This window comes from Malaclemys terrapin, chromosome 6 (genome assembly GCF_027887155.1).
Source record: "Malaclemys terrapin pileata isolate rMalTer1 chromosome 6, rMalTer1.hap1, whole genome shotgun sequence".
In the NCBI taxonomy this organism is placed as follows: domain Eukaryota; kingdom Metazoa; phylum Chordata; order Testudines; family Emydidae; genus Malaclemys; species Malaclemys terrapin.
The window spans coordinates 35,192,853-35,216,773 of NC_071510.1; the positions used below are offsets into that span (position 1 = coordinate 35,192,853).

The following is a 23,921-nucleotide window of genomic DNA, read 5'->3' on the forward strand; positions in this document are numbered from 1 at the left end:
ATGAATTTCCCTGTGTTCAAAGTACTAATTAAATTATAAAACTATATAGTCAACATACTTGAAGACAACATCTTGTACATCTGTGAGTGTGGCACCAATACTCTTCAGCAGAAGGTTCACGGACTGAACTGGAATCAGTTCATGCTGTCTTTCTTCTTTGTTGCTATCTTCTCCACCCGTGCTCAGTGAGAAACTTAAATGTAACTGAAAGAATGAGAATGAGAATGTAGAACTCCACATTTGATTGGATACTACCTTAATAACGTTTTAACAAAAAGTCATTAGCGGTCATTAGCATATGCTATTTCTTAATCTTGACTGACTCCATCCTAATCAGAAAGTTTCCTGCTAATATCACACAGCAAACAAGACCAGAAAGCCGAAAGCAGAATTTTTCTGGAAGAGCAGAATCTGCCCTCTCTCTCACTAAGACTTTTGCACTCTGAACCTAATATTTTTTGAAAAGAGAAGAGGAATTCATCGACACAGCACTTTATTAAGGAATTGACTGACTCCTACTTCATAAAAGAGTGACATTCAAAAAAATGTATTCACGTCTAGAGTAAAGCAACATTTTGACAAGCAGCAAATTAGAGGGTAAGAATGAAGATAAAGCAAATGACCTAATACAATGTTTAAAAATAACAGCAGCAAACTGAGTAAAGCACACAGTAAAACATAGTGAACACCTGTGGAGACTTGTTTCAATCACGCAAAAAACCCAAACACATTAACAGACAAAAAATTTTGTTCTTTGACTGATTAAATCCAGTTTATAAGCAAATTGCACATTTATAGCAGTCCTGTCCCCTGCTCACAAAAGGGATTTTAAAAGAAAGAACTGCTCCAAGCACTCTGCAACTCAAGACTGTACCCACCAATGCACAAGAGAAACTGACTTCTTGGCATTCTGATTCTCTGCAAGATTGTCATTGGGTTTAATACTCCTTAGTGGTACATGGAAGTTTACCATTAGCCTGCTTCCAATAGAACCCTAAGGACCTATTAACCTTGAATTAATGGAGAAAAGCCTCATTGGGATGGGCAAGTGCATTAGAAGAATGGATGATAGTCTCACTAAGGTAGACACAGATACCACCTTGGAGAGTAGCATCCGGTTAGCATGTAGCACCCTCCCATCTTTGTAAATTTTGATATACATGTGGAACTGGAAGCCCAATCACTCTGTGAAGTCACTGACACTAGCAAAATGATTTTTCATGTAAGAAATTTAATGAAATAGAAATCAACTGTTTCAAGATAAGCTTTCATCAGCTTTGTAAGGACCATATTACTATGTTATAACATAAGAAGCTTTTAAATGCAGGTTTTGAATGTGTCAAGTGAACCTGACAATAATGGACTGAAGCGACACTGGCCTACCTTCACAATTTAGTTATCATATGCTGAAATGGCTACCAAATATACCTGGAGTTAGTCTAGGTAAGCTGGATGCATACCTAGCCAGTATGACCTGGAAGTTCATTTTTAATTGTAGATTGTTCCCAAACTTTCACCAGGCCAGAAAGGCCCAAGGATAGTCTATCATATACACGCAACACAGGAGTTGATTTACTTCCATTGGGATCTCAGGGTCTATGGAGAAATACCACAGGGACTACAAATACTGTTGCAGTTTTACCATATGCAACGTTCATACAGGGCCGTCCCTACCTATGATGGTGCCCTGCAGGGGAAGCGGCTGCTCAGTTCGGGGGCCGGGCCCTCCACATGGGGGAGGGAGGGACTGCGCTCAAGGGCTGCAAGGCCACGGGGGCAGGAGCTGTGGGGGCAGCAGCAGGGCAGGGAGGCCCAGGGCAGTGCGGGGGATTAGTGGGGGGCCTGGTGCTGGCAGCAGGAGTCAGGCCTGCCCCCCACACTCACCAGTGGCAGTGAGAAGCAGAGCAACCCAGCCCAAGCCTGCTCTGCTCCCCCAGCTCTGTCGCTTGGGGGAAGGGGTGAGGCCTGCCCCTGCACTCACCAGTGGCGGTAGCGGGAAGCAGAGCAACGCAGCTGGGAGCTGGGTCACTCTGCTTCCCACCGCTGCTGCTGGTGAGAGCGGAGGTGGGCCAGACCCCTTCTGCCGGCTCCAGTATCCCTGCTAATACCATGGGCCACATTGCTTGGGGAAGGGGTGGAATGTGGGCAGGGTAGGGGCAGAGCAGGGGTAGGGGTCTGGAGGAAGGGGTCGAATGGGGGCAGGGAGGGGCTGGAGCTGGCTGCTGGAGCCAGCGCCGCATATGCAGCATGCAACTGTCTAGGGCACCACGAAATTTGGTGCCCTATGCAGCTGCATATTCTGCGTATGCCTAAGGATGGCCCTGCATTCATATAATGGTTTGAACTGTCAATTACTCGTTCTTTTAGACTCTGATAGTCTGGTAATTGCCCTGGATCTTGTCCTGGAGGAGATGGATTTGAATTGTGCTGTGTCTAGCAGGAGCCTATGTACTCCAATTGTCTGCTTGGCACAAGTTAGGTGTTTGAGTTTTATTAAGAACCCTAGTGATGTCACTGGTGACACGGATTCACCTTCGGACACATTTTAGAGTGAAGTTCTTGATAAACCAATCATCCAAGAAGGGAAATAGTTATCTTCCTGCCTGTGTAGACAGGACATGACTACCATCAATCATTTATTTACCACTGGCAGCCCAAATGGCAAGACAAGAAATTGGGAGTGCTGTTGCCTAGGACAAATTTGAGATGCTTCAGGTGCTTAGACAGTAACGCATTGTACATGCAGTTATCTGCAAAGGTTCAAAAACATACATATATATAGTTAGTCACCTTCCTCTACAAAGGGCATGAAGGTACCCAGGCTGATCATCTTAACTTTTATTTTTTAAATAAACAAAATTCAGATATTAATTCATTTCCCTGAGGTCCTGAGTGAGGTGGAGACCTTCTGTCTTTTTTAGGAAGTGCCTGGAATAAAACCTCTTCCCTATTTTGATTCGTGGCATGAACTCAAAGGTTCCCTTTCTAAGAAGGAATTGGAAATTTCTTCTGAATATGTTGATATTGAAGATCCTAAGAAAATTCTTGGGCGAGTAGTGTGTGTACATATATGGAGGGCAGGGTTTATTTAGCACCATCTGGAAGTGCTTCTAAAACCTGAATGCTCAAAAATCTCACACTTTCTGAGCGGGATTGGGTGGGCAAAAGGCACCAAGTCTGCCTCTAATTGGGAGAAAGTGGCAGCCACTGAAGGAGGCAGGCAGGTTGGCCATGTTCAGAAACCCTTCAAAAACCCTTATGTTTTTACTGCTTATGGAAATGGGGTGTCAGTCCCTTTGGCCTCTGGTGCTGGCGAGTCCAGGATCCTACGGATTGGGAGTACTGAACTATTTCCTTGAAGCCAATTGTGAACAAGTAGGCTGACTTATGAAGAGATTTTCCTTCCCCCTACTTTCCAAAAAGATTCTCTTTGGTGTTTGGTATGTCCTTGAGATTCCCCTGGACCTCCTAGTGGGAGCTGGATGCAGAGGCAGTTGTCTTTGCCACCGTATCACCTACATAAATGTTTGTCAAACCTATACTTGTCTTGGAGAGGCTCCCATGTGTTGATCTCTGACCTGATCTTGGAACGTCAATAGTGTTGGGTAATATATAATCTGCTAAACAGGCTTACAGAAATAATAGTGGAAGTTACTGAAGCTGTATCAGCAAGTAGAACCAAAATATTTGTATTAAAAATAGGCTTGGCTAGAGGTCTTAAGCTTTAAGTGTTAAGGGTTTAGAGTGAGGCCTAGCAGAAGTTGACAGTTGGCATAAATCAGCATGAGTATTATGCACTTGATCAAAGTTTATAAAATAATACATGTTTGATCTAAGATTATAAAATTTAGCAATATGTATCATGTGATAATTTAGAAATGCATTGTATGAAAAACAGGTAAACCACAAACATGTTTTAGGGGTTTTTTGCAACAAGAGCTAGCCGCACCGATGTACTGAAACTATTGGGAAAGAGACTGATGCAAAGCGTTGGGTTAACTTTTGGAAATGTAATGTACTGTTAACCCGAATACCACATACGGACAACCAGGACCCTAAAATTAGTCTCTCAAATATGAATAGGAACTGAGATTGTAATCAGGTATGATCCCAGACGTATGTGAGTGGAATGGAAAACGATATATAGAAGCTTGTCACAAACCAATCCCTAGATCCACTCAGATGATGATATGGGGCAACCAGGTAGGAAGCCTGGCCCAGTGCCTTGCTCTTAGGGTGAGTTTCCCTAGCTGTTTCATCCATCATCTTTTTTCCATAAGGTTGTAAGTATGCACAATTCAGGAAACCACCATAGTTATGTATATTGATTTTTCTGTTATTTCTATTATATTTGTGTGTATTAATTAAAGCTCATAAAATTTGAGTGTATTTTATCACTCTCATCTACTTAACTCTAATTAGCTACCTGAATAAACTGTTACTTGTGACAGGTGCACTTCGCACTCTAAATTAATCCCAGGCTACACATGCATGATTGACACATTATGGCGTTAGAGACACAGGTGGGTGAGGTAATATCTTTTATTGAACCAATTTCTATTGGTGAAAGAGACCAGCTTTTGAGCTTACATAAAGTTCTTCTAGAGCACTTGAGCGGTTCTCCACCAGAGGTACACATACCCCTGGGGGTACACAGAGGTCTTCCAGGGGTACATCACCTCAACTAGATATTTGCCTAATTTTTACAACAGACAACATAAAAAGCCCCAGTGAAGTCAGTACAAACTAAAATTTCATACGACTCGTTTATATTGCTGTATACAATGAAATGTAAGTACAATAATTATATTCCAATTGATTTTATAATTATATGGTAAAAATAAGAAAATAAGCAATTTTTCAGTAATAGTGTGCTGTGACACTTTTGTGTTTTTATGTCTGATTTTGTGAGCAAGTAGTTCTTAAGTGAGGTAAAACATGGGGTATGCAAGACAAATCAGACTCCTGAAAGGAGTAGTCTGGAAAGGTTGCCACTGTCTACTGGATAAGAGAACTGACTCAACTGTACCCAAGAAAGTCAATTCCATGCTTGGGAGTCATTGAGCAGCCATGCTCTCAGACTGAGGGAGGAGGGATTGGGAAGGATGAGTGTCCCTGAGTTATATGTCAAGAGGTCCTTCATGATAGGAAGTCTGAGGAGTGTCACTTCTGAAAGGTGAATAAAGGTTTCAGTACCACACCTGTCTTGGCCAAACAGATGCTATGAGGATAGCTCTTGCTCTTTCTCAGCGCAGCTTGAGAAGGGTCTTGAGGATTAGTGGTATAGGTGGGTAAGCATAAAGAAGGGAATGGGGCCACGATGTTATCAGAGAATCCCCAAGAGAGCTGGGCCATAATCTCCCTTGGAGCAGAACAGACAACATTTTGTGTTGTTCACAGAGGCAAAGATGACAACTTGTGGTATGTCCCAGGTCTGGCAGATGCTGCAGAAGACAGAGTCTTTGAGCTTCCACCTTGCCAAAAGTGTTTGCTAAAGGAGCCTTTAATTGTATTCTGGAGGCATGGTAAATAGACTGCTGATATTTCGATCTGATGGGAGATGCACCAATTCCACACCCCTAGCAACTCCGCGCATGACGACTGGAACAATGCACATAATGCCCTGGCAGTAGATGTAATACATTGCTGCCCTCTTGTCCAGCCTTACTCTGATTGAGTGACCTCGTATGGCTTGAAGGAAGCATTAGCAAGCATATCATACTGCTCTTACTTCCAGGATATTGATATGGAGGGCCAATTCCCGCCCCAACCATTTGCATTGTGCTGTGTCTCCCTGTAGGTGAACTCCCATCCTAACAGAGATGCATCTGTTGTGAAGGTCTTTGAAGGTGCTGGCTGTAAGAATGTGGGTTTTTCCACCAAGTAAGAGAGTCCAACACTTCCCCAGGCATGGTGACATATCTGGAGGGGCTGTGTCTGGAGGATACACTACTCTTATCTATGCCTGAAGGCATCTGAGGTGCATCCTCACATGGGAAGTCACCTACTTGGAGGCTGACATGTCACACCGAGATCAGGTAGGACAGGATGGAGAATCTCTCCTTGGGTGGGTAGACTCTTGCTGTTGTGGAGTCTAGAGAAGTTCCTATAAAGTCTACTTTTTGTACTGGAGTGAGCATGGATTTCTTGTGGTTGATACAAAGGCCCAAAGATTGGAATAGTGTCAATTTCCCTGGACTTTGCTGAATGGACCTCTTGAGGCATTCAGCCTCTGAGAACCCAGTTGTCCAAGTATAAGAATATTTATATTTCCCACCAGCAGATCTGAGCTGCTATCACTGTTTGCCAACTCCCTTGGGCTTGTGGGGAATCTGAAGGACAGAACTCAATATGGATAGCAATCTGCCCCTATTACAAAGCATAGAAAGCACTTGTGGGAGGAAGGGATGGCTACATGAAAGTAGGCATCCTGTAGATTGAGGGCAATGATCCAGTCTTCTGGATCTAAGGATGGATTTATGGTAGCTATGTCACCATTCTGAAGTACTATGCTAGGACACAGTTCAAATTCCTGAGGTCTCCATCCTTTGTCTTTCTTGGGAACAAGGAAGTAATTGGATTAGAACAATGAATCTCTGGTGGGACTTGCTTCCAAAAGGAGGAGGGAATGAACTTCTTATTTTAGGAGTTCCCCATAAGAAGGGTCCCTGAAGTGGGATGGTGTGGGGTGAAAGGAGGGATGAATGAAAGTGTACAGAGTAACTCGCTTTGACTACCTCCAATATTCACTTGTCTGAGGTAAGAGATTCCCAGGCAGGTAAGTAGTGGGATAGTCAGTCTCCAAAAGGGGGGTAAAGTGGCACAGCAACTGATTTGGTGAAGTGGGTTGCTTGATGCTCATGGTCCAGGAATCAAAAGTGCCTCTTCCAGGGAGGGGCTGATTGAGCAGAAGTAGGGGTGGGTGGCCCCTGTTTTTGTGGTTTGGGCTTTCAATGGAAGGGCTCCTGGGGCTTAGGGAAAGTGTACTGATGGTACTGGAATAGTCTCCATCTTTGAGAAGTTTGGGACCTATCACAGCATCTTTTTGTTGCAGGCATATAAATCCCCAGTGACTGCAACGTTGTACTCGGTGTAGAGCGAAGCCCGTGTGCCCACTGAAGAGCTTAGGCCCTTTAAACGGAAGGTAATCAAAGGTGGTTTGTACATCTTTTGGAAGACCAGAGGAGTGGAGCCAGGATGCTCTTCTCATGACCACAGATTTACACTAGTGGGATTTGAAGAGAGTCTGCTTGCCACTTTATGAGGCCCTCGAAGGTTTTGAAATCATCAGTATGGGAGGGTGGTGATGGCTTTACTGCCTCATCTGGCGATAAAGACGACTTTATAGAGGGAGGCAAAATCTCCCCTGTCTAAAACTCTCACTCTTCCTGTTCATCATCTGGTACTGGACAAGTGTGCAGTATGAGGTGTGCAGTACCAGAGGACTATCTGCAAGAGTCAATGGCTGGTACACTACCAGTGAATGCCAGTGCTTTTTCTTAGGTACCTGATAGAACTGGTTGCTGCAGTGAACCCACAGGTCCCAGTAACCCCACTGGGGAGGGGGAATAAGGGAAAGGACAATCATAGTCATTGTGCTGTGATGTTTGATAGGCTTCCTAGGTTCCTCTTAATGAAAGGGACTCAGAAGAGTAGGGTAGTACAGTATCGGGATTGGTCTCGGTACTGAGATCTCTGAATCTGATGAAACCTTCCCTGGGTTTTATGGGGTGATCCACTGCTCTTCTTCATTTCTTTGCTTGGAGAGGTAAGTTTCCTTTTCTTTAGAGATCTTTCTCCAGGGCCATAGACAAGGGAGCAACAGGGACCGAGTCAGCCTGAGACATTAGATCTGCCATTGAAACCCAGATAAAACTTGCATTAAAAAGGCTATGGGAGTCCCGCAAACAGGGAAGGCAACTGGAGTTCCATCACTGTGGGGAAATGACCTGTGGCAGGTCCTGTGGCTTAAATCCTGGGGTATGGAGCATAACAAGCTGTGGTCCAGCATAAATGACAGGTCCAAGAAGAGGAGAGGAGAGAAAAGCGCCCTTCCCAGAAGTACAACAGTGCTAAATAAAATAAAAGGAGTAAAGAAATGAAAATAGAGAGAAATTATAATAAATGAAATAAATAAGAAAATAAGATGAAAAAGTCAAAGGTGAAATGTGGGGAGCTGAATACAGTGGACAGCAGAATGCTCTGTCTCAAGCTATTGTGGTTCAGAAGGAACTGAGAGGCAGAAAACTCATACCTCCTTTCATTTATTCCCCATGCAGGTATTTGTAAATTACAGTGAGGTCAGCACTAACCTTCTCTTTGATAAGCTAAATAGATTGAGCTCCTTGAATCTTTCACTGAATCTAAACACTATAATGTTTTCTAATCCTTTAATCATTCTTGTGGCTCTTCTCTGAATCATCTCTAATTTTTCAATAACCTTCTTGAATTGTAGACATCAGGACTGGCCAAACAATTTAGAGGTAGAGACTGGCATGGTACAAAACTAGCAAGTAAAAAGTTGTATGAACTAGATCCATACACAGCAGACTGCAGCAAGCAATTCCTTCTCTAACCATGGTGACGAAAGAACTGGTTTGAAACATCCGTCATTGCAACTGAATACCTAAGGATATAGTGACTGAAAGGACCAGAAAGGATCATAACTGGTACTCTACCATCCACTACTGTTGCCCCATAGAGTCTAACACCTCAGATCTAAAGGAATTCTGCAAGTGTTATGCTAAGGAGTGCTAGCCCAAGTATTGAGAATCCTGTGTGCATGGGTTCTTAAGAGAAAGATTTCTTTCCCCAGCCTTCAATGTGTCTGGCTACATAAACTTTACATTGCAAGTCTGAAATGCACCAGATTTTGGGAAGCAAGAGAAAAACCTGCCAGACACATTTAATCTCACAAAATCCTTAGAAGATAGAGGGAACTGTAGGTTGGGACAGGCTGTTATTTGTTAACAAAAGTTGTGATACAGACAATCCTATGAAAAAGAAAATATCAAGGAATTGTAAAGGATGACAGTAGTGATGTTTGTTAGAAATGAACCTTTTGATATGCTGAACTGTCCACACAGCATCGGGGGAAACCCTCCTTATACATATTGGTAGAAATGCTAAGTTCACTTCCTTCAGCATTGTTCTCTAGCTGCTACCCCTCTTCCCCCTCTGGTTTCTCTGTTCTCAGAATCTGGCATGAAAAGGAAATTTCCCCCTTTCTTTACTAAAAAACACAGGAATTTTAATACTTTTCTGTAATCTACATACCTTGATTGGAGAGATATGAAAATATTCATACAAGCTGATTTGTGATGTATCTGTTGATGACATACTCATCAATTCTTTTTGGACAGATTCTATATCCTTTTTGAAAAGTTCAACCTGTAAAAGTATTTTGAACAATTAGTTTTAGAATTACAATACTTGTTAAAGCATTAAACTCCACAATGCAAACAGTTTTCAGGGAGATGTAGTAAACTAATTGCCAGAAACACTGTATGATCTACATTCTGCTGAAATTACTTCAAAACAGAATTTCTGCTGTATTATTTGGTGCAATAACCTACAAGCAAATTCCTAAAGATTTATCTCCATGTAAAATCTTATTTTAAAGTTCAAATAATAATTAAATACAGAGCCTGGGTCAAATAAATAAAAAAGGTTATTCTATAATTGATACAAATCTTTAAAAACCTCTTCTAGAATTCATATTTATCTTGCCAGAAGATACACCAAATGAAGTGAGATATAGATGCAGAGCTGTAGACAAGTGGATGGATAAAGAGAGATTATTTACCTGTACAGCAGAGGTTCTCAAAGTGGGGGTCGGGATCCCTCGGGGGTTGCGAGGTTATTACATGGGGGGGTTGCGAGTTGTAAGCCTCCATCCCAAACCCTGCTTTGCATCCATCATTTATAATGATGTTAAATATATAAAAAAGTGTTTTTAATTTATAAGGTGAGTCGCACTCAGAGGTTTGCTATGTGAAAGGGCTCACCAGTACCAGGGCCGGCTCCAGCGGTGGCGGCAAAAAAAAAAAAAAAAAAAAAAAAAAAAAGCCGCTATCGCGATTGGCGGCAGCTCCACTGCGCCGCTTTCTTCTTCGGTGGCAATTCAGTGGCTGGTCCTTCCCTCCGAGAGGAACTGAGCGACCCGCCGCTGAATTGCCGTTGAAGAGCCCGACGTGCCGCCCCTTCCCCTTGGCTGCCCCAAGCACCTGCTTGCTGAGCTGGTGCCTGGAGCCAGCCCTGACCAGTACAAAAGTTTGAGAACTACTGCTGTACAGTAACTGGAGATGTGCAGTTGCTGTTTGTATTACTCTTGGTACGCATACGCTCCATGGAAGATTTTTGTTAGCAGTGTTAGTTCAATCCGCACGTGCCCGAACTATCCTTGTGCTCCCTACTGAAGGTACGAACAGTGGTGAAGAACCAACTGCCACTCCAGTTCTGTCTCTACCTCAAATCTCATATAGTGTATGAGGAATCCAAAGCAGAGCTCGTCCCAGTTTGTATTTCACTCTAGTTGACTCTCGAGCAGTACTCTAACCACAGTGGTGGGTGCACTGAATCCTATCTATGAGAGAGTGAAGAACAGCCTTACCAAGAGGCATCTGACAAAGATACCTCCACTAAAGTACAGCCTTGCAAAGGTACACAGAGCTACATGTAGCAATTTACAGATGTCTTTTAAGGGCTGTATTTTCGGCTATCAACACTATAACATCTGCAAACCTGAGATAGTTTAGCCGCTCGCCGTTGATATTAATCCCACCTTCCAAGTCTGCTCGTCGAAAAACTGATTCAAGACAGGCTGTGAATAATTTTGGTGAAACTGTATCTCCTTGTTTCACACCTTTCTCGATGGGGATTTGGAGGGGAGTATCAAACAGCGATATGTCTGTGCTGCAGCCAGAGTTTGCTTCCTTTAGTAATGTGATATATTTTGCACTGATGCCCTGTTCTGAAAGAGCTTCAAGAATGGCGTTAGTCTCTATGCTGTCAAACGCCTTCTCGTAGTCCATGAAGGCAATGCACAAAGGGAGCTTATATTCCCTTGAATGCTCTAGTAGTTGGTTTAGAGTGAAGCGGTGGTCTATTGTGTTATAATTCCTTCGAAAGCCGGCCTGCTCTCTAGGTTGCTGTTCATCCAGGTTTCGTGACAGTCGATTTGTTATTATTTTAGTGAACAATTTCCAGATATGCGAAAGTCGGCAGATCGGGCGATAGTTCTTTAGATTTTCTCGATTGCCTTTCTTATGCAGCAAGATGGTACTGAACACGAAAAGTAGTCAAGTCAGATTAAAAATGAATCGGTCAAGAACGAAATACACGAGATCAGATGTTCAGCCAAAAACCCAAATAACTCTTGGAGGAGAGCAGATCCATGAGGTTGATAAATGGGTTTATCTGGGCCAGGAAGTCAACATGCGTCACAATCAGAAAGGCGAACTGTCGTGCAGAAAAAAAGCTGGATGGTGAGCATTCAATGACATCAAGGACATCCTCCAAGGAAAGATCAGCAAAACAACACTTAAGAATCTTTTCAACTCGACCGTGCTTCCAGCGATGTTATATGGCAGTGAAACATGGTCACTGACAAAGACTGAAGAACATCAACTGTCCGTCACACAGAGGGCGATGGAACAAACATTTTTGGGCATTTCGCTCCACGATCACATCCCCAACGAAATAATTAGGCACCAGTCTGGAGTGTGAAACGTTGTTGAAAGCAGGCTCAGCAAAATGCGGTGGGGGGACATGTGGCCCGACTCAGTGACAACAGATGGACCGCAGCTATATCTGAGTGGTATCCACGATAACAGAAACGGGTACGCAGTAGGCCTCCAAAGAGGTGGGATGATTTCCTAACAAGGAGATATGGACAAGCATGGTGAAGGATGGCCAGAGCGAGAGAAGATTGGAAGATGTGTTGTGATCGGCTCAGTCTACGCAGTCTTTTAAGGAAACATTTTTCAGAGGGGCCACTGAAGTTGCCTAGGCCCTGGTCAAATAAGCCTTAATATTGATTGGGGGAGCTAATTCATAGAATAGTGTAATGCATCCTGAAATTCACTGACAATATTTGAGAGATACTAGGGTACCCTTTATTCTTTCTGCAAATGAAATGAACAATCTTGGAGATGACTGGAACAGCTTCAGTCTCTTCAGGTAGGAGGCTAATACCTGTCTAACATTTAAAGTATGTTATCTAACCTCATTGTTAGAGTGAGGTTTAGGATAAAAACTAACAAGTGTATGACTTGTCTGATATGCAACTCAGACACAATCTTGGGAACAAATTTTGGGTGTGGTGGGAGAGAGAGAGACCCCCTAACTCTCCCATCCTTCTGGCTGATGTTATGACTACAATAAAAGGAGGTCTTCATGGACAGGTGTAGAAAGGAGCATAAAGCCAAAGGTTCAAGGGATTATCCTACAAGACCTCTCAAAACGACATTAAGGTTCATATCTGAGCAGGTCTGACTATGACTGGAAATACTTCACTAAACCTCTCAGGAATCTAGATGTCGTAGGATGGGAAAATACATGGGGGTTGGGGAATATAAGGCACTCATGTCCACTAGATATGCCCTTAGAGAGCTAAGTGAGACCTGAGATCTTCAGAGAAAGAATGTAATCCAAAATATGAAGTAATTGGGACAACATTCCGCTGATCACACCAGTCAACAAATCTTTTACACTCCGCAGAGTGTTTTTCTTTTAGAATCTTTTCTACTGTTGCTCAAGAAGGTTGGTACATCTGAAGAACAAATTTTTTTCTAGTTCTGAGAACTATCAAAGAACCAAGCAGTGAAAGCAGAGAGAGAGAGAGAGCTGGTTTTGGATGGTGAATCATTCCCTCATTGTAAGTCAACAGGTCTAACCTTTAAAGATAATCAGATTGGAGGACAAGTGGATAAATGAAGCTGCTCTGGAATAAGTCTGTGGTAGGTCTGCTGCACCGCCTGAATACATTGTGGAGTACTACTGGGCCTAGCTGCCACTCATAATCATGTGGGAATTTGTGAATGAGGCTGTCCACTATTGAGTTGTGTGTGCTCGGGAGGTAGGCTGCTGACAGTGTGACATTGTAGGAAGATACATCAGTTCCATAGTCTCATCTCCACGTAGAGGGAGGGTGATCGGGCTCCCACTTGTCAATATATATAGTACATGCAGGCTACGTTGTCTGTTAGGACTCTAGTGTGTGATCCTTTGATTAGCAAGAGGAAACAGGTGCAGGCATTCCTGACTTAGGTTGAGGAGGATGATGTGAAGGGATATCTCCTTGGGTTACCATTTGCCTCATGTCATAAGGCTATTTAGATACACATCCCCCCCCCTACGAGGGATGTGTCGGTGGTGAGAAGCAATGATGAGGTGATCTGTGAGAGGGGGATCCCTTTGCAAATGTTGGTTGGGTCTTTCCATTGATCTAAGGTGATTTTGACCCTGCTGGGTAGTGACAAGGGTTTGTCTAGCCTGTCCTTGTTTGGTCTGTAAGCCAAGCTGAACCACATCTGGAAGCACTGCATGTGAAGCCTGGCATGTGGTATTACTGCTGTGCCCACTGCCATGTGCCCCAAGAGTTGTACGCAGTGTCTGGCTGATACTTGTGGGCTGTTTTGAACGGTCTCGATGAGTGTGGCCAAAGAGAGGAATCTTTGTTGAGGTAGGAGAGCTCTGGCCTGCAAAGAGTTGAAGTTGGTGCTTATGAATTCCAAGCGTAGCTCTGCAGTGTCGGTTTATTTCTGGGAGTTGATCTGTAGGTCCAGTCCTGCAAACAAGCGGATTGCAGCTTTGGTGACTTGGTGAGACTCTTGTAGAGACCGGGCTCTGAGGAGGCAATCATCCAGATAAGGGTAAATCAAGATCACTTGGGAGTGTGAATGGGCGTCCACTACTGAGAGAACCTTGGAAAATACTTTCAGGGCCGATGAATAGTCCAAAGGAGAGCATCCTGTTCTGGTAGTGGTCTTGTCTTAGAGTAAATCTGAGAAATTGTCCGAGAGTCGATAGGATTTAAATATGAAAATAGGTATCTTGAAGGTTGAGGGTTGAAAACCAGTCTCCCTGGTCATCTGCTGGAATGATCATTGCAAAAGTGACCATCTTGAATTTTTGAGCCTCAACAAACTTGTTGAAAGCACGGAGGTCAAGTATGGGTCTCCACCCTCCCTTTCTCTTGAGTATTAGGAAATAATGAGAGTAGAACCCTTTGCCTTGTAGATGTTGAGATAGTGGTTTCTAAGGCTCCTAATTGGAAGAGATGATCAATCTTGTCGCAGTAAATTCTTGTGAGAAGGGTCCCTGAAGAGGGACAGGGAAGGGTGTTGTGGAGAGGATAGGGAGGTAAAATAGAGACCCATTGTGAATGATCTCTAGGATTTTATGCATTCCCAGGTGCTGCGGAATGCTGCTACCCAATGACCAAATGGGTGGATAGCAGTGATCTGTTGTAGCAGTTGGGGGGGGAGTAGTCTTTTGGCACCTCAATCAACATGTCAAAATTGGTGCTTGGACGTGGATGGTGGGACAAGGATGACTGTGGGCCAGATGGTTTACGGCTCTAAAACTTAGTTTTCTTCCTCTGTGGCTCGTAGTAGCATTGAGCTGGTATTGTGAGGTGAGTGGCTTTATGCGAGGTCTGTGGACTCAAATTTTCTCTTCTGTCCTGGCATGAAGATGCCCAGAAAATGGAGAGTGGCCCAAGAATCTTTCAGGGTGTGAAAAGAGGCATCAGTCTTTTTTGCTAAGAGCTTAGTGCCCTCAAAGGGAAGATCTTCAATGGTTGGCTGTACCTCTTTTGGGAAGCCTAACAGATGGAGCCAAGACGCATGCCACATCACCACCACCATGGAAATGGACCTACCCACAGTGTCAACTGTGTCCAGGGCAGATTGTAGTGTTTTCTTTGGAACTAGCTGTCCCTCCCGAATGATGACCTTAAATTGGTCTCAATGCGACTCAGGCAGCTATTCAATACAATTGTTCAGTTTCAAATAACTTATATAGTCGTATTTCACCGTGAGGGCTTGGTAATTGGCAATTCGAAACTGAAGCGTGGTCGAGGAGTACACTTTTCTCCCAAGAAGGTCCAAACACTTCCAGTCCCTGTCTTAGGGAGTGGACCTCAACTGATATTGACAGCCGTGGGAGTTAACGGCATCCACCACGAGGAATTCAGTCTCCTTTGCTGGGACATAATATTTTTTTAATCCACCCACTTGTAGATAGGTGCCACCAATGCTGGGGTCTACCAGATGGTTCTTGCTGCATCTAGAGCAGCCTCGTTAGTAGGTAGGGTAATTTTTGAGGAAAAGGCCGAGTGGAGTATGTCAAGGAGACAACGGTGGGTGTCTTTGACCTCTTCTATTGGTATACGGAGAGTGACCGCCACTCATTGCTAGGTCCTGGAAGAGGCAAAAAATCACCCACTAGAGATGGCAGGGAAGCCTTAATGACCTCATCCGATGAGGAGAAAATGGTCCTTGGGGGTCACTTCTTCCTCAACGTCATCCTCCTGTTCCTCCACAATTTCTTCCAAAGGTTCTGAAACTCGGGACGCTGTGGCTGAAAGGGTGCTCTCAACTGGGGGTAAAGGCTTGAGAAGGCATGGTGGCGATTTGCAGCCCAAGGATCCCATAATGGCCACTGGGGTGGTGGCACACAGGTCAGTGGTGGTGGTGCCCATGGATGACCATACCAAGATGGTGGTGGTGGGGCATCAGAGGATATTCTCAAGGGCTCTGCTGGTATTGGGCACCGTAAGGAGCCTTTGAAGAGTACTGAGATGCCATCCCTCAGGTTCACTGTCAGAGCCTTCACTGAAGAGTGTGGGAGCATGGAACAGCAGTGGGGAAGACTCCTGTGCTGAGCGAGGACTCGATGCAGCAGTCCCGGCACCAAGAAGAGAAGACCCTGGTATGTCTGTTATGTGGGGGTCCCGGAAGTGTTGGAATTCCAGTGGTGTCGACTGACTCAGTGCCATTGGCGATACCAGGGGAGATGGGGATCTTGCCTGTACCAGTCATTCTGGTGCCGGGTGAGGCGTCGAGGGTTGTACCTATGTGGGACTGAATACTGGAACCCTCTTAGAGGAGTGCTTAATTTTGTCTTTGTCCATTGGTGCAGTTGATTCAGTGTCCGTGCTCATTGCATCCATTGGGTTGTCAACTATGCCTGCCGCTGAGGACTTCTGTGAGCCATGGGTACCGGACTGAGAAGGTCTGGGAGCCGGCTGTCTCGAGGATACCAAGCGTGCTGGAGAATGTTTATGGCTATCTCAGAATTCATTGTGAGGACTTCCCGCTCTCTTTTTTGATGATTTGTGTGAAGTATCAGTGTTTCTTCAACCCACAGCCTTTTGATATTGAGGGCTGTGGGGAAGACGCACATCTGCCAGGTGACTCGTGCTGCGGATCCAGAGAGGGTCAGAGAGCTGCCTTCATGAAGATAATCTTCTGCCTGAGCTCTCTATCTTTACTAGATCAGGGCTTGAGTTGCTGGCAAAGATCACACTTTTGTTGAATGTGGCCTTTTCCAGGGCAGCAAATGCACTGGGAGTGCTAGTCTGCAACAGGCAAACGTACTGGGAGTGCTTGTCTTGCCCAGAGCCGGGCAAACCCCATTGAGGAAAGGAGCAGGAAAAGAAACTAAAGTCTTTATTTATTGATTTTTAAAGGGAAAAAAACTACAACTAAGAACTAGGAGGCTAACTATAGAAATGTAAATCAAAAGTAATGGTCCTAATGGACTATGAATGGCTCCATCTCTAGCCAGGGGCGGTTGAGAAAGGAACTGAGGGGTGTTAGCTCGCCCGCGCTGACTAGACTCATGGCGCAGCATGAGGAGAGGCAGCACATGTGTGAGCCTAAAGGACACTGCTACCAAAGTTCTCCAATCAGCAGCACAGGGACTCAAGCACACCGAGAGTGGAGCAACCATAGGGACACTACTCAAAGAAACAGAATTCTTCAGGTCAAGAGCTAGAAACCAATCACTCTGATCTAGCATCAGTATTATGAAGGCCAGTGTAACCACTGTGAATATTCAACTGTGAATGAAGGCACTGAACATTCTGAGATCTAGGATGAGCCTCCATTCTGCCCTTTTTTTTTTGGATATGAGGAAATATATGAAATAAAAAACGTACGCTCTGTGCTGAGGAGGAACAGGTTCTATTGCCCCTGGCTAAATGAGAGAATCCACCTTTTAAATTAGAAACCTCTCATGAGATGCGGTCCCTGAAAAGGGACAGGGAAGATGGGTATGGCATGAAACTCGATGGTATAACCTGTTGAAATAATTTCCAACACCCATTTGTCTGATATACTAATATTCCATGCTCTCCAAAACCAGAAAAGACTATGTCCAAAGGCAGTAGAGAAAGAAGAAGAGATCACTAGACCTAAAGTAATATTTGGTCTGTAGCTATTATGAATCCGGTCCAAAGGGATGCTTGTTGGTTGACGTCAATTGTGATGAAAAAGTAGAAGCAGCCAGGTGGTCTTTTCTTCTACATTTTTTGATATTTCCTGAGAAGTTCTGAAGGCTATTGATGGTGAAAGGTAGGTGAAGTTGTCCTTAGTGTCTGGTAAGGTTGACACTTTCTATGTTTTCTTTTTGTTGCAGCAAAAGTCCCTAGAGAACATACTACTTACTGCCTCTTCCACTTCCCTGCTGTGTGACTTTGGGTAGTCACTTGACCTCTCTTTGTCTTAAGATCAGGATGAGCTCTGTTTCTTTCTTTCTCTGTTAAGCTCTTTGAGATCAAAACATGTGCAGTCATATATAGGATCCAAGTGTAACTGTAATATTTGCTGAAATGGTTACAGCTCCAGTATATCAGTTCCCCCAATCCATTCACTTACTCTCTCAACCCAAATTCTTACAATTTCCTTTCATTTGTGCAGCGCCACTATCTCTCATCCCCAAACACACAATGCACTCTTACAACTGCAGCAGACCTGCACATTGTCCTTCACTCTATAACACTCTACAATCACTTGTCTTCCCTTCTCCTTCCTCATACTCACACATACTCAATCCAGTGGCACCTCACTTAGACGTTGGAATCCTCTTCCCACATGCCAGGATCTTTTTTCCTTCCTCTCCAGGGGAGGAGAGGGGAAAGCTTGTTGTGGGTGAATCTGTTCCCCTACTTTCCTCTCTGAGGGCCTTGCTTCTCCTAGTCCTCCAGGAAGGATGACTCTTGTCCCTCTTTTCCTGACCTTGCCCACAGTGCAAAGGATCAGCCTGCCACTAGGAAGAGGGAGCTGGATGCTGGCTCTTGCACAACATCTGTCTCATTTTCTATTCTGAGGCCTGGGCTCTTTCTCTGTATGTTATGCCAAAGTATGGAGAAAGGAGAAGCAGAAAACCTGCTCTCTACATGGGACAGTAAGTAGCTACTAAAAACTGTACCTCAACAGCAATCCTGTGAACCTTGCTCAATCTGTGCCATGGACATCGTTGTCAGCTGTTACTGCCTACAGCAGCAGAAGCCCAAGTTGTATACACCTGTGTAATATTTTACAAATTAAAAATACATTTTCTTTTTATGAAAAAGATTTCTACCTCTTGGTCTTTGGGCACCTCAGCCTGTGTAAATAGTTCAGCCAATGCATATAGGAATCCAAGATCTAATTTGAGATCCATTTCCTGAATCAGCACCTTAAAGTACCTGAATATGACAGTAAAAAATAACTATTAAACAGCAGCAATTTATTGTTTGTAAAAGCAAAGCTTCAAATTATGAAGCAGAATGAATTATGAAATAACACACAAGGTATTAAAACTACCTATTTATGAACTATAGATACAAAATAATTCCTCAAAAATCCACTGCCACTGGTCAAAGAAAATTCAGAGGTGCTACCAGTGAACATCCAAAAAACCCCTACCTCATTATCCACCTACATATCCCTCCTCAAAATTCTCCTTTGCCATGAATACTATTAAAAATTTGACAACAGTTAGGCTGCTAGTGTGTAGAGACCACTCACTGCTTATCATACTGACCAGTACCCTTAATAAGAAAAGCCAAAGAGGAGTTTGAAGAACGGCTAGCCAAAAACTCCAAAGGTGATAACAAAATGTTTTTTAAGTACATCAGAAGCAGGAAGCCTGCTAAACAACCAGTGGGGCCCCTTGATGATCGAGATACAAAAGGAGCGCTTAAAGACGATGAAGTCATTGCGGAGAAACTAAATGGATTCTTTGCTTCAGTCTTCACGGCTGAGGATGTTAGGGAGATTCCCAAACCTGAGCTGGCTTTTGTAGGTGACAAATCTGAGGAACTGTCACGGATTGAAGTGTCACGAGAGGAGGTTTTGGAATTAATTGATAAACTTAACATTAACAAGTCACCGGGACCAGATGGCATTCACCCAAGAGTTCTGAAAGAACTCAAATGTGAAGTTGCGGAACTGTTAACTAAGGTTTGTAACCTGTCCTTTAAATCGGCTTCTGTACCCAATGACTGGAAGCTAGCTAATGTAACGCCAATATTTAAAAAGGGCTCTAGAGGTGATCCCAGCAATTACAGACCTGTAAGTCTAACGTCTGCACCGGGCAAATTAGTCGAAACAATAGTTAAGAATAAAATTGTCCGACACATAGAAAAACAAACTGTTGAGCAATAGTCAACATGGTTTCTGTAAAGGGAAATCGTGTCTTACTAATCTATTAGAATTCTTTGAAGGGGTCAACAAACATGTGGACAAGGGGGATCCAGTGGACATAGTGTACTTAGATTTCCAGAAAGCCTTTGACAAAGTCCCTCACCAAAGGCTCTTAATGTAAATTAAGCTGCCATGGGATAAAAGGGAAGGTCCTTTCATGGATAGAGAACTGGTTAAAAGACAGGGAACAAAGGGTAGGAATAAATGGTAAATTCTCATAATGGAGAGGGGTAACTAGTGGTGTTCCCCAAGGGTCAGTCCTCAGACCGATCCTATTCAACTTATTCATAAATGATCTGGAGAAAGGGGTAAACAGTGAGGTGTCAAAGTTTGCAGATGATACTAAACTGCTAAAGATAGTTAAGTCCAAAGCAGACTGTGAAGAACTTCAAAAAGATCTCACAAAACTAACTGATTGGGCAACAAAATGGCAAATGAAATTTAATGTGGATAAATGTAAAGTAATGCACATTGGAAAAAATAACTCCAACTATACATACAATATGATGGGGGCTAATTTAGCTACAACAAGTCAGGAAAAAGATCTTGGAATCATTGTGGATAGTTCTCTGAAAATGTCCAAGCAGTGTGCAGATGCGGTCAAAAGAGCAAACAGGATGTTAGGAATCATTAAAAAGGGGATAGAGAATAAGACTGAGAATATATTATTGCCCTTATATAAATTGATGGTACACCCTCATCTCGAATACTGCGTACAGATGTGGTCTCCTCATCTCAAAAAAGATATACTGGCACTAGAAAAGGGCAACTAAAATGATTAAGGGTTTGGAACGGGTTCCATATGAGGAGAGATTAAAGAGGCTAGGACTCTTCAGCATGGAAAAGAGGAGACTAAGAAGGGATATGACAGAGATATATAAAATCATGAGTGATGTGGAGAAAGTGGATAAGGAAGTTATTTACTTATTCCCATAATACAAGAACTAGGGGTCATCAAATGAAATGAATAGGCAGCAGGTTTAAAACAAATAAAAGGAAGTTCTTCTTCACGCAGCGCACAATCAACTTGTGGAACTCCATACCTGAGAAGGTTGTGAAGGCTAGGACTGTAACAGAGTTTAAAAGAGAACTGGATAAATTCATGGTGGTTAAGTCCATTAATGGCTATTAGCCAGGACGGGTAAGGAATGGGGTCCCTAGCCTCTGTCTGTCAGAGGATGGAGATGGATGGCAGGAGAGAGATCACTTGATCATTGCCTGTTAGGTTCACTCCCTCTGGGGCACCTGGCATTGACCACTGTTGGTAGACAGGATACTGGGCTAGATGGACCTTTGGTCTGACCCGGTACGGCCTTTCTTATGTTCTTATGTTTACTTGTACTCCCCCATCGGTCTTATATCTATCAGTGGTCTCTCTTGTCTTATACATTAGACTGCAAGGCCCTTGGGGCAGAGATCATCTCTTTCTTCTGTGTTTGTACAGCATCTAGCACAATGAGGTCCTGATCTCTGACCAGGGTTCCAAGGTGCTATGGCAATATGAATAACAACAACAGAAGTATAAGATATGAACTCTACATTTGCTATAACCAGAAATAATTTCACTATATCGCACCTTTTAACTTGAACTTAAACAAATGCTATATATATATATATATATATATATATATATATATATATATATATATATATATATATATATATATGACATTGTTAACAAATGCTTGCTCTAATGCAGAACTGTAAGTGCTCACACTGGTAACCAACAGGTCAAGTAAGGCTGAGTTCCATATTCCATTTTTTCCCCAACTGCTATCTTTCTGAAACTAATTTCTTTTGGGTTGAAATTTACCTTGCTTTGTCTCAGTCTACAAGTGAAGTTTATTTCCAAAAGTGTGAGCAAAATCAGTTTAGCTGTTTTTCATTGCGAGTACATAAAACTACACATCTTCCTATATGTTACAATCAGAAATGTATTGCTGATGTGACTCCAAAATTTTTTGGAAAATAGTACATAACAGTAGCTGGACCAAAGGAGTTTTCTATTCATTGAAAGAGTACCTCTGCTAGAAGAAAAGATAGTGGTTTTGGAAAGTTTAAACATTCCACCATAATGGAATATGTAAAATATACTTACTTAATACGTGATATCTGAGAATGCCCTGCAGTCCGCATGACAATACTCACATCAATAAATGGCTTTGGTGCTATAAAGAGGTAAAACCAAGAAGTCAGTATAGGTTTTATAAGAAATATATATGAACTAAATTTTCCTGAATATAAAAATGCCATTTATGATCCTGATTATCTGCAGTGTTTAAATACCATAAAATAGAATATATTGGAAGGAATGGGCACTCATGTGATTCAAATGAAGGAGAAGTAAGAAGAGCAGGCAGGAGGGAAGAGAAGGAAATGGAACATCTAAAAACTCTACTCCAGCCTAGCACCTTTTAGAAACAGCATTTTCACTTGATAGCAAATGAATGCTTTGGAGGATATTTTAGTTGTATATAATATAGCTAACGCTATAATTTAATCTTTTATTCATATATTATAAGGTCAGAAGGGGCCATTGTGATAATCTAGTTTAACTTCCCATATAACAAAGACTTCCCTGAATTAATTCTTGTTTGAACTAGAGCTTATCTTTACAAAACATCCAATCTTGATTTTGAAATTGCCAGTAAGAGAGAATCCACCACAGCCTTTGGTAAATTATTCCAATGGTTAATTACCATCATTTTAGCTATACATAGTAAAAGGTGTGTTATCCGGCACTTTACCAACCGGAAAACTCTGTAAACTGGCATTTCTGATCTTCAGTGAAAGTCCGGTTTATAGTACGATTGGCATGGGGCCGACAGGCACCCTACCAGGCTCTGCGTGGCTCCCCAGAAGCGACGACATGTCCTCCTGCTGCTCCTAGGTGGAGGAATGGCCACAAAGGGTTCGGAGTGCGGGATCTGGGAAGGAGTTTGCATGTGGGAGGGGTTTGGGGCAGGAGGTTGGGTTGCGGGAGGGAGTACGGGGTGCCGGATCTGGGTGGTGCTCACTTGGACGCCTCCCCACAAGTGGCCACATATCCTTGCGTCTCCTAGGTGGAGGTATAGCTAGGCAGCTCTGCGCACTGCCCCCACCTCACCCAAAGCACTGGCTTTGCAGCTCCCATTGCCCGGGAACCATGGCCCATGGGAGCTGTGGAGGCAGTGCCTGCACCCCAACCCCCCTGACCCAAGCCCCCTCCTGCACCCAAAATCCTTCCCTCCCTCTTAGTTAAGCGGAATTTTGAAGTTATCGGCATCCCCCATTCCGTCCCAATATGTTGAATAACAAAGCTTTAATTGTACAACATCAGTATCGAAAGGGTTAATCTGGACCTTCAAGTTATTTATAGCTCTACTCATAAAATTAATGCAAAAAGAAATATAGCCTCTAAATAACCTATTTCCAACCCTCAGGTTAAGGCAGTTAGCTTAAAGTTTTAAGACAACCAGTAAAAAAATTTCAGGATAAAAATATCTATCTTCATAGCAGCTTCTCAATAACAAGACTGTTAGAATTTGAATGAGATGCATTATTACAATTAGGGCTGTCAAGCGATTAAAAAAATTAATCGCAATTAATTGTGCTGTTAAACAATAATAGAATACCATTTATTTAAATATTTTGGATGTTTTCTACATTTTCAAATATATTGATTTAAATTACAACACAGAACACAAAGTGTACAGTGCTCCCTTTCTATTTTTATTACAAATATTTGCACTGTAAAAAAACAGTATTTTTCAATTCACCTAATACAAGTACTGTAGTGCAATCTCTATCATGAAAGTTGAACTTTCAAATGTAGAATTACGTACAAAAAAATAACTGCATTCAAAAATAAAACAATATAAAACTTTAGAACCTACAAGTCCACTCAGTCCTACTTTAGCCAATTGCTCAGACAAAGAAGTTTGGTTATAATTTACAGGAGATAATACTGCCCGCTTCTTGTTTACAATGTCAGCTGAAAGTGAGAACAGGCGTTTGTATGGCACTATTGTAGCTGGCGTCGCAAGATATTTATGTGCCAGATGTGCTAAAGATTCAAATGTCCCTTCATGCTTCAGACGATGTGTCCATGCTGATGATGGGTTCTGCTCGATAACGATCCAAAGCAGAGTGAACCGATGCATGTTCATTTTCATCATCAGAGTCAGATGCCACCAGCAGAAGGTTGATTTTCTTTTTTGGTGGTTCGGGTTCTATAGTTTCCAC

At 42.9% G+C, this 23,921-nt stretch overlaps 1 protein-coding gene across 2 annotated transcripts in view; it reads right to left on the bottom strand.

Annotated features, from left to right (window-relative positions):
- The window catches only part of VPS13A (vacuolar protein sorting 13 homolog A), a 283,684-nt gene that overhangs the window by 40,717 nt on the left and 219,046 nt on the right, over positions 1-23,921 (bottom strand). For both annotated transcript variants that reach the window (XM_054032764.1, XM_054032765.1), the window contains exons 58-61: positions 21,796-21,865; positions 18,592-18,697; positions 9,277-9,390; positions 59-204 (exon numbers count right to left, since the gene is read on the bottom strand). In XM_054032764.1, the coding sequence (XP_053888739.1) occupies positions 59-204; positions 9,277-9,390; positions 18,592-18,697; positions 21,796-21,865 (436 nt within the window). The remainder of the gene's footprint in view (positions 1-58; positions 205-9,276; positions 9,391-18,591; positions 18,698-21,795; positions 21,866-23,921) is intronic.